The sequence below is a fragment of the Engystomops pustulosus genome, chromosome 11 (assembly GCF_040894005.1).
Source record: "Engystomops pustulosus chromosome 11, aEngPut4.maternal, whole genome shotgun sequence".
Classification (NCBI taxonomy): domain Eukaryota; kingdom Metazoa; phylum Chordata; class Amphibia; order Anura; family Leptodactylidae; genus Engystomops; species Engystomops pustulosus.
Window position 1 is genome coordinate 19706573 of NC_092421.1, and position 11874 is coordinate 19718446.

General features: G+C 41.9%; 1 protein-coding gene across 2 annotated transcripts; it reads left to right on the top strand.

Moving 5' to 3' along the window:
* Positions 1–5190: 5190 nt before the first annotated feature.
* On the top strand, positions 5191–11638 carry LOC140105705 (uncharacterized). Of its 2 annotated transcripts, none has more exons than XM_072129730.1 (3): positions 5191–5348; positions 8591–10541; positions 11607–11638. In XM_072129730.1, exon 2 carries the CDS (start codon positions 8609–8611, stop codon positions 10538–10540), a length of 1932 nt encoding a protein of 643 aa, XP_071985831.1. In that variant the 5' UTR covers positions 5191–5348; positions 8591–8608; the 3' UTR covers position 10541; positions 11607–11638. The 2 variants fall into 2 exon arrangements, with proteins under 2 accessions (XP_071985831.1, XP_071985832.1); XM_072129731.1 differs by having other exon boundaries at positions 11610–11638.
* The last annotated feature ends 236 nt before the right edge of the window (positions 11639–11874 follow it).

An 11874-nucleotide genomic window follows, 5' to 3' on the forward strand; every position in this document is an offset into this window, starting at 1 on the left:
ATACAATGAAAGTACGTTTAAATGAGGGTCCTCTTGAGTTTACAAACACAAATGTGCAGGATCTGAACCAAGTAGCCACAACCTGTTTAGATGTTTTAAGAAAACGAGAGAATCCAAAAAAAATACAAAGACAGTTCTGTTAAAGGGAGACTCTATAACAGCAGCCATTGTGGCTGCTATGAGGCCCATGGTGAGGATGTGCGGCACTTATGTCTGAAGTCCTTTCTCCAAAGTCTTTAATACATTATGGATCCTTTACATCATTCAGGGTAAATGAATACCATTAGTTACTAGGCTGCACTCCTGGATAAGGGTTTGAAGGGCTGAAATGTGCGTCGGGGTGGCACACTTTAGGCAACATCCCAAAGGCTAATTCCTACATATACCTTATATCTCTAAAATTCCTTTTACTCTATTTTAGAATAGATGTTTACATTTTGTATCGGACATTTACTTTTCCGATGTATTTACTAGATGTTATATACCCTTCACCCTTACATGGGTTACTAATATATACAAGATCAGTACAGACTTTATATTGATAGATTTGTTGGATTGCTGCCTGTGTTACCTTTTTTGTGCTGTGAATCCTTCCTCCTTTTATATTACGTGTTGTGTCTATGGGATTTTGTTATAATGAATACTATGAGTTTAACTTGGCATTCCATTTCCTTAGTTGGTTGAGTATGCATTAGTGGATTTTGCCATACAACATACTGGGGCACATTTACTTACCCGATCCTGTTGCGTTCCGCGCTGTGCGTTGTCCGACGATAATGGACTCCAAAGCGATTCACTAAGATCATGCACCCGATATCCTGCATGTGTCGCTTTCCCGCTCAGATTAGCCGGAGTTCACCTTCTTCTTCCCGGTGTATGTAAGTGCATTGTCTTGCGACAAAATTTTATTGTTAAATCCTGCGCTCAGTCCGAATCCGTCAGATCGTCCGAAGGTCCGCCCCCCAATCCAATTGCGTGCGAAACAATCCCCTTCTAAATGCCTGTCCCGGTGATCCCCGGAAAGTCGGAAAACCCAACGAAAATACGGCCACGGGACCCTTAGTAAATAAGCCACACTGTGCATAAACTTTACTTGGTAAACTACCAAACTGGCTGAGCATAGGTTGTGCTATAGGCTGGTAAATATATACATATATATGTCTATATATAGATATATATATATAGATATATAGATATAGATATATATATATATATAGATATAGATATATATAGAACAGCAAAAAAATGGCAGCACTCCGAGATTTGTGGAAATCAGAAAAACTTACTCATTTATTCACACATGTGTCAAGGCTACGTTTCGGCTCCTTGCATCTGGAGCCTTTCTCAAGCAAAGGTGCATGTAACACAGTGAAAAATTTATACAAAATACACAGGAAGTAACATCTTCTTACAGGTCATGTGATCACAGCAATACCAAGTTTAAATCACATATTTGAATACAAAAAGGACTTTACAATTACATATAAACATTAAGTTAGAGACCTAGTGCAGTCATGTGCATAATAAAAGGAAGATCTAGCGCCTACCTAAGGATCAGTAGCTGGCAGGATGTGGAATAGTGGCGTGCCCCCATGGAGCACCGCCTCTGACACAATCATGTGACTCATATAAACAGAGCTGGCAGTCACGTGACGCCATCTTGTGAAAGGGAGAACCATGTAGTGTATAATAAATACGAGATTATTGTCTCAAAAACGGGTGCCGGGTCTCAATGGGTCCACAGACTGCCATGCACAGACATCAGTCACATTATCGTGACTGAGTTATCAGCACGGCCCGATCCGTAGCTACCCTTTCAGGACCGGAGCACAGCGGGTGCATAATGCAGGTCAGGTTATCACTCTATATCTGGCCCATAATAGAGACCATTTGCAACCCAAAATAAGTGCAGTCTCCCTATAGATCAATAAAGGTTACTGAAGGAGGTGAATCATGATATGTAGTGTCTGATCCTTAGGATAATCAGCGGAGATCACATCTGCAGAGTGAAGAAAACAGTGGGGTGCCTCTAGTGAAGTGTTTGCGAGATCTAAAAAAGAAGAAAAAGTGGTAAGTATACGGCTTGGTAGGAAATAATCATTATAAATATACAATATCATACACCAATGTTTCACTGATTCAGATAAGGTGACCAAGAACTGGGTTCAAACGCCCTAACATGAGTCATGACGAAAGAGAGTCATTGAGGACTCTTGCCCAGGATGACAACTTGGTTATCAAACCGGCCGATAAGGGCGGGGCGGTTGTCATCATGGACAAGGCTCACTATATAGCGGAGATCGAGAGACAACTAATGGATGTGAATGTATATCAACAAGTGTCCTCTGATCCCAGATTTGCTATAGAACGTTAGCTACTGATCCTTAGGGAGGCGCTAGATCTTCCTTTTATTATGCACATGACTGCACTAGGTCTCTAACTTAATGTTTATATGTAATTGTAAAGTCCTTTTTGTATTCAAATATGTGATTTAAACTTGGTATTGCTGTGATCACATGACCTGTAAGATGATGTCACTTCCTGTGTATTTTGTATAAATTTTTCACTGTGTTACATGCACCTTTGCTTGAGAAAGGCTCCAGATGCAAGGAGCCGAAACGTAGCCTTGACACATGTGTGAATAAATGAGTACGTTTTTCTGATTTCCACAAATCTCGGAGTGCTGCCATTTTTTTGCTGTTCTATGGTTTGATGGACCTTGGTTCAGGTCCTGGGAATTGCACCCGAGTTCATAACTTTTCCCGAGTGCTGCCTCACCTCTTTGTATCTTTATATATATAATACTTTATTATCCCAAACGGGAACTTAAAGTGTCACCTCCGCAGTACATCAAATTGACAAGACATCACATATATAAAAAAACTCACATAAAAAGAACACATATACAATAAAACAGAGTAAAAACACCAATACACATAAATAAATTTCACCTGATATTCAATAACTAATTACTTAAATAGATTATAAAAGTAATAAAATAGTACCCATTCTTCCAATAGTCTCACTTTCTAAAACATTCCTATTTTACCCCTAATTGCGGTATTTGATTATTGCCGGTATAAACGTCTTTTTAAATCTCTCCGACCTACAGCGCAAGAGAATAAACCGGGAGCTAAAACCACTAATCTGTGCCTGCATCACGCCATACATTGGATGGTCACTATTATTTCTAATTTTTTCCAATTTCCTTATTATCCCGCACTGTACAAGTTATTCCCATCTATCAAATTGCAAACCTACTATCGAGGAGGCTTTCTTAATTATTTTATCCATCTTTTGACAGTCCCTACTAGAGATACAATTGCCCCAAGCCACTAGGGCAAATGCAAATGCACTCACCATAACCGTATTATAGAAACCGACCATCATAGTCCTTGGGATGTCAAATGCTCTTAGTCTACGTAAGAAGAATAGATTACTATTAGCACGTCTAGAGACCTTATCAATATGCTCATGCCAGCTTAATTTATTGTCAATGATTACGCCCAAGTATTTATAGCTACCAACCTGCTCCACTTCTGTCAATGCTATAATAAAAGGCATAACGCCCTTTTTCCTTGAAAAATCTATAACCAATTCTTTCGTCTTATTTACATTTAGTACAAGACCATTTGAGCTGCACCATTCAGTAAAAGTGTTCACTGACTCTCGATATTCACTGTCGTCCCCCTCTGTGATACAGCCCACCATTACCGAATCATCCGAGTATTTCTGAAGAAAACAAGCCGGATCATTTTTCCTAAAATCCGAGGTGTATAAAATAAACAAAAAAGGAGCTAACACAGTACCCTGGGGGGCCCCCGTACTGCACACCACCTCATCAGACCATGTGTCACCCAACCTAACCCTCTGTGGTCTGCAGCGCAGATAAGTCATCAGCCATTTGATCATGGTCGGTTCTATCTGCATAACCTGTAGCTTAGACTCTAGCAGTGCTGGAATGATCGTATTAAATGCGCTGCTAAAGTCGAAAAAAGTCAAGCGTACCTCTGTTTTAGGGGATTCAAGATGAGCACATGCTCTGTGTAACAGGTTAATTAATGCATCATCTACTCCCAACCCACACCGATATGCAAATTGTAGTGGGTCTACAAAATCCTTCACTACACTAGATAAATGCCGCATAACCAGTCTTTCTAAGATTTTCATGACCACCGGGGTCAACGCTATTGGTCTATAATCGTTTAACGTTTTCGGTCCAGGGACTTTATTCACAGGAACTATAACCGAAGTTTTCCATAAAGTTGGCACTGCTCCACATTGTAAGCTCATATTAAATAAATGTGTAAAAACCTCCCCCAGCTCCCTACAGCACGTTTTCAGAACCCAATTATCCAACATATCTGGACCTCCAGCTTTACTAGATTTTATCCGTCCTAATTCTAGTACCACATCCTCAACTTTAATTGGTGACATCATCTCCTGTTTTCCTCCCTCGTAGTGTTCCCTCACCACATTTAAATTTACACCATCCCATACATTACTTCCCGACACTATGGAATTACTCATATCATCAAAACGATTAAAGAAATTATTCAATTCGTTGGCCTTCTCTATATCCCCTTCTGCCCCTTCAGTTCGCGTTGGTATACCGGTGATTAGTTTTAGACCCTTCCAGACCTCTCATATATATATATATGAGAAACATTATGGGGGTCATTTACTAAGGGCCCGATTCGCGTTTTCCCGACGTGTTACCCGAATATTTCCGATTTGCGCCGATTGTACCTGAATTGCCCTGGGATTGTGGCGCACGCGATCGGATTGTGGCGCATCGGCGCCGGCATGCGCGCGACGGAAATCGGGGGCGTGGCCGAACGAAAATCCGACGTATTCGGAAAAACCGCCGCATTTAAAAACCGAAAAAGTGTCGCTTGTGGAACGCTTACCTTCACCTGGTCCGAGGTGGTGCATTCCGGCGCGATGAGATGACTTTCAGCGCAGCAGCGCCACCTGGTAGACGGCGGAGGAACTACCTTCTTAAATCCCGGCCGGACCCGAATCCAGAGCAGAGAACGAGCCGCTGGATCGCGAAAGGGCGAGGTAAGTAAGTCTGCCCCTATGTCTCCCCTGTGGAACTTGGAATGTTATAGTCGTGGCAACTGGTGATGTCACGAGAACACAGCCACGGTAACCCATTATATCATAATAGAGCCCCATCTATACCTACCTGGTTTCTACCTGCTGGGATCAGACTTGGTACTTCCCTGACTCTTGACAGGAGGCACCTAGCTCTTCTCCTTGCAATTTCGCAGCTCTATTATTAGTGATTTTTTTCAGCTCTTCTAAAACTTCCGATCCAGCACCTGTGAATGTAATATCATAAGGTAACAATATTTATTTGTATCAATCTGTGATTTGTTGCATGTCTTCCACTTATGTCACCTATTTCCATCCATTAATGGGAAGGTGGGATACACTATAAGTTTATTGCCCATTCCCTCATCTTTTATGCATTTTTGTCCTTGTCCCCACATTGATCTTTCCCTTTTCAGTTTGTAATGAGACTTTATTAAATGTCGGTTTGTAGTTTACAGCCAACGGTCACCTGACATGACTAATAATGTCCTCCCATTAACCCATGGCCTTCAGTACAAAATGTGGAAAATTACAATCTATGATATTAGTGGTAATAAAAAAAATAGAACAATTGCAGTGATGTTTCCCCACTGCTTTACACTGCAGGTCAGGTTGTTCTGATGATGATCTTCTGTCTATAAACACAAAGCTATAACATGTTCAAATACAAATGAGTGTCAGTAAAGGAGATTAAAGGGTTTAATATTGTTATTTAAAGGGCACCTACCACCACGATTCTACCTATAAAGGTAGATCGGGTGGTAGGTGGATGTAAGGGACGTGAGGAGAGCTCTTTTTAGAGCTAATCCTCACGTCCCCGCTAACTTTTAATAAACTTTATTCCCCTAACATGTAAATTTAGTTATGCGGCTACTGGGGCGTGGAGTAGCCGGGCACGAGGCTACACAGCGCGGCTACTCCACGCCCCAGTAGCCACGTTACTCCTCCTACCCTGTGTGTTCGGCGCGCAGCTCATCGTAGCTGCGCGCCCTCGCCCGACATGCTGGCGTTCTGCGCATGCGCAGAACGCAGCTGAGCAGCCACAGCTCCGAGGCCGGAGCTACTGCGCATGCGCAGAACTCCGGCTTGTCGGATGCCGCGAGCTGAACACACAGGGTAGGAGGAGTAACGTGGCTACTGGGGCGTGGAGTAGCCGCGCTGTGTAGCCTCGTGCCCGGCTACTCCACGCCCCAGTAGCCGCATAACTAAGTTTACATGTTAGGGGAATAAAGTTTATTAAAAGTTAGCGGGGACGTGAGGATTAGCTCTAAAAAGAGCTCTCCTCACGTCCCTTACATCCACCTACCACGCGATCTACCTTTATAGGTAGAATCGTGGTGGTAGGTTCCCTTTAAAGTACATTTTTATGGTATATTTACCAATACATCAAAATATTGATCATCCAATACATTCCAACCATGATGTCATAGGCCGCCAGCCGGTCCTGGATGAGGTCTATGGTAGTTTTCATTAAATGAACAAACCTAGATCCTGCTCCTTTGAATAAAATATCAAAATATTTTATTGTATAAGTCAGATTTTCTGTCATTTATATCATTGTGATACATTGCAACTTATAAAAGCTGGATAATGGACAGGTCCCCTCAGTAATTTTTGGGGGGGTTTTAGAACATGCTATTAATACATCTGATGGCAAATGTATATGTACAGTATATCTGCCCTGCCTGACACTCATCTCCTTAAAATCTACAACGAGCCCATAGAAATATTTATCGTATCCAAGAAAATAATTTGCAAAAAAACAAAACAAAAGTACAAATCTAAATTGATCACTTTATTAACATAATTGTAAAAATAGTCATCAATACTATCCATAAAATACACAGACATACAATGCAATATTAAAAAAATGATGATGGGACACAGTAGAATATTACATAAATGGTGTACAATCAAATATAAATAAAAATATGTAGATAGAATTTAGTTACCGTATTTTTTGTACTTACTATAGGACGCACCACAGATTTAGGCTTCCAAAAAAAGTAAAAATATATTTTACACCAATTAAAATATCCCTGTTGGTCGCACTAAAGCACAGCACACAAAGACATACATTTACACAGACAGCCCTGCATCATCCATAGATCACACTCAGCTCTGCATCATCCATCCAGATATATACTCATCTCCGCATCATCCATTCATATACACACTCAGCCCTGCATCATCCATCCAGATACACACTCATCTCTTCATCATCCATCCAGATACACACTCAGCTCAGCATTATCCATAGTTACACATACAGCTCAGCATTATCCATAGTTACACATACAGCTCTGCATCATCCGTCCACATACACACTCTGCTCTGCATCATCCATCCAGATACACACTCAGCCCTGCGTTCATCCATCCAGATACACACTCCGCTCAGCATTATCCATAGTTACACACTCAGCACTGCATCATCCATCCAGATACACATTCAGCTCAGCATTATCCATAGTTACACAACTCTGCATCATCCATCCAGATACACACTCAGCACAGCATTATCCAAAGTTACACACTCAGCACTGCATCATCCATCCAGATACACACTCTGTTCTGCATCATCCATCCAGATACACACTCTGCTCTGCATCATCCATCCAGATACACACTCAGCCCTGCATCATCCATCCAGATACACACTCATCTCTTCATCATCCATCCAGATACACACTCACCCCAGCATTATCCATAGTTACACAGCACTGCATCATCCGTCCAGATACACACTCAGCTCAGCATTATTCATAGTTACACATACAGCACTGCATCATCCGTCCAGATACACACTCATCTCAGCATTATCCATAGTTACACATACAGCCCTGCAACATCTGTCCAGATACACACTCAGCTCAGCATTATCCATAGTTACACACTCAGCACTGCATCATCCATCCAGATACACACTCAGCCCTGCATCATCCATCCAGATACACACCCAGCACTGCACAATCCATCCAAATACACACTCATCACAGCTATACACACAGAACACCCCCCACATACACACATACTTTCCCCATTCCCCTTCTTCTCACCCTGTCCCAGCGCAGCATGCCAGTATCAGACCTGTGGTGATGTAAGACGCATGTGATCAGTCACATGATTCTGACATCACCGCAGGTCCTGTACCTGTATGCAGAGGAGAGTGAGAGAGCAGTACGGAGGCTCCTCTCTGGGAGATCGGGGGCAGCCTGGGATTTTTTAGCAAGATTTTTTCTTGCTAAAAAGTGCTTCTTATAGTCCAGAAAATACGGTACATGGTTACTGAGAACTACCATGGCTAGAAAGACCACCAATAATAAATTATAGTCCATACAATGGGGTTTACTGTATATTTGCATGGATAAGTTTGCATGACATACAAAGTTTAAAGAGGTTCACCAATGCCCCCTCACTGTATGATCTGACAAGTATGAATTATTTGAACATTTTAAATATTTTTAAGTTTCATCATTTTTCTATTATAGATCATCTGATCTGTGATAATGACTCCAGTAACTGGATCCATTTCTGCTCATAACTTCTTTGACTTTGTGGCAACATTGGACCATTTGAACCTGCCACTACTAAAATGCTGTGTCCCAGCCATTGTGACATCCATGGAGCCCAAACATCTCCTAATTAAGACCAGCATGTTATCAGACCACCTACATTGGCTCGGAGGACGGGACCTCGCCAATGTGTTGAATTTCTTCTCAGTCATTGTATTTGCAAGACCTGATGCCATTTATCTGAATGCTCAACTTATTGAGAAAACCTGCAAACAAATGGTGTATGCTGAGCATCAGGGTGATGGGGACATCGCCAGAGAAGCTATGATGCTCCTACTTAACATCAGCAGCTACAGATTTGAATGTGTCATATTCTTTCTCATGACCTATCTGGACTGCCCAAGATATTGGATAATGAAGACTCTGGCAGCAATATCATCTAAGCATGCAGATAAAATTATCAAGCATCTCCCCGAGATTTTGGCAAAAGTGAAATCCATGACTGAGTTCACCATTGACCGCCACGTTGGGATTGCAATCTATCATCTCATGCAAACCTTCAGTGACATATTACTGAAAGAGGAAAGAGAATCGGAAAGAAAACTCTTTCCTGAATGTATCAAACTTATTGTTGATGTCACATGTGTCACCTGTCCTGAAGTTCACCAGGACAGAAGAAACACCCCTGACCAACAAACATCCACAACTACTGAGAAGCCTAAAACTGTAGAAGAATTGATAAAACATAAACCATGGCCAAGTGAGAGATCTAATGACTTTGCAATCCACCATACTCTCCAAGCCCATCCAGATACCTCTCTTACCATTGATGAAGGTCAGAATGCTATGTTCTACTACGTTCAAGAGATCCTCACTGACAAGAAAAGGCAACAAGATCTCATCAAGTACTTGCTTCCAGTTTTACAATCATCTTTACATGCAGCCAACATTACCAGCACTGTGTTCTTCTCCGAGCTACTCCGCCATCCTGGCATTATAGACAGGAAAGTCATGACACATCTAATCACGGTCATGATGGAGAAGGCTTCAAGTCCTGACCAGGTAGAACGATTACTTGCAGTGAAAGCATTGGGAAACGCAACAGAAGGATCACCAAAATTTGTATTACCAACTTTCCTCAAACATGTCAATATCTTATTTGAGATTTTACAAGAGCCTAGACAACCAATTTTTATTACCGAGGTTCTTAAAACATTCTCAAAGCTTTCCCGGATAATGAAGCCCAAAAACCACCAGGAAACCTTCCACAAAATAATCGAACTTTGTAAACAGTACATGAATGACATGGATGCTGCCATCCAGGCTCAGTCTCTTGAACTATTTGTGGATCTGGCACAGAGGTACAGCGGGAGCAAGTCTCAATACTTCAAGCAACATGTGCAGGATTGCCTCTCGACATTGTTCATTAAGCTTCACAGTGAAGATATCCGCATTGTAGCCACCGGCACGGCAGCCTTGTTCCATTCCTTACCTTTCATTCACTGCAAAGAACAGAGGAAGCTTCTAGGGGGAAACTCTAGCGGACGCACTCATTTATGGAGCATCTATGAGAAGATAGGCCAAAAGCAGCCAAACCTTACAGCAATGATGATCCTTCAGTGTGTAAAATTGTTATGGGTTGTAGAAGATCGGAAGGCAGTACTTAAGCATCTGGAGATGCTTACGGATTCTATTCCAGCAGAAGAACTTCCTTCTCAAGACTTGAGAGTCATTTGTCGCAATCTCAACATTTTGCTTTACCACGGAAACCCTACAAGAGAATGGGCAGTAAATGCCACCTTTGACATATTATCCACCAAGTGGGGCCGAGATGAATTGCTGAGAGTCCACCCCAATCCAGAAATGAAAGAATTTTGGAGGAAAACGTACATAATGTGTGACAGATGTATAGAAGAAAAAGGCTAAAGTAAGTGTATTTCTTATATTGTAGGGTTTTCGTTGCTGCTTACATCCAAATAGGCAGGATCGGACCATTCTACAGGTGAAAATGTGTATGCTCTGATGGGCCTCTGAGCTTGGTGGGCCTCCAGGCCCTGGTTGTGCAGTACTTCATACAGATATTATGCAGTATACCGTACATCATTTCAACCACCCTATAATAAAATGGGTGAATTATCTAACAAACTCTGCAGTTTATTTTACTGTAGATGTATTTTAGATCTAGTGTAGATATAGTAAGTTCCCTCCGTGGGCCTTCTCAAACACATTGCAGCATCTCCCCATTGTCTCAAGACTTTATATTATGACTAAATATCACAGAACTTAGAAGGCCTAGCATAAATGCAAATGCCTGTCAGCAGTTTACTGACAGGGCTCCAGCAGTGCGAGACAATGGCTAGAAAGCAAGCAATTGGCCAGCTGTGTTTTATGAATTCTCGAATGGTTATTATGGGCGGCACGGTGGCTGAGTGAGTAGCACTTCTGCCTTGCAGCGCTGGGGTCCGACAGGGCTCCAGCAGTGCGAGACAATGGCTAGAAAGCAAGCAATGGGCCAGCTGTGTTTTATGAATTCTCGAATGGTTATTATGGGCAGCACGGTGGCTGAGTGAGTAGCACTTCTGCCTTGCAGGGCTGGGGTCCTGGGTTCGAATCCCACCCAGGTGAACATCCTCAAAGAGTTTGTGTGTTCTCTCTGTGTTTGCGTGGGTTTCCCCCGGGTCCTCCGGTTTCCTCCCACACTCCATAACATACAGTTAGGTTGTTTAGATTGTGAGCCCCACGGGGACAGGGACCAAATTGCCATGCTTTGTGCAGCGCTGTGTAATCTGTGTGCGCTATGTAAATAAAGAATTAATTATTATTAATCAATTTTGCTGGTAGGCCCTTGGCATTCCAGTCTAACATTGCACATAGGGGTTGGAGTAGCAGGTTTTAGAGACCTCGAGAGAGCTGCACATCCATATATTTGTATGTTTATTATATAATGTATCCCATGTTTGTCAAACTGCTCCAATAACATATATTTCTTTAGCAGAAACACCTTGTGTGTGGCCAGAATTGGCAAACTACGAACAATTGCAAACCTGGACACCTTCTGAAAAGATATGTAAAGGTGATTGCTTTTTGCTTTCCGTTAGAGGGAAACTTGTACTTTGTCTTGTATAATAATTATAATACAAACAAATTAGGACAGATTCACTTATAGTTGGCCATTTATCAAGACTGACATTTTTCACGGCTACTTAAGTAGTGTGCACCTATTATTTGACCAAGAGTAGACCACATCATACATTGGATTT

Coding starts and splice junctions, on each gene's coding strand:
- LOC140105705 (XM_072129730.1), top strand. CDS start 8,609: ATGACTCCAGTAACTGGATCCATTTCTGCTCATAACTTCTTTGACTTT.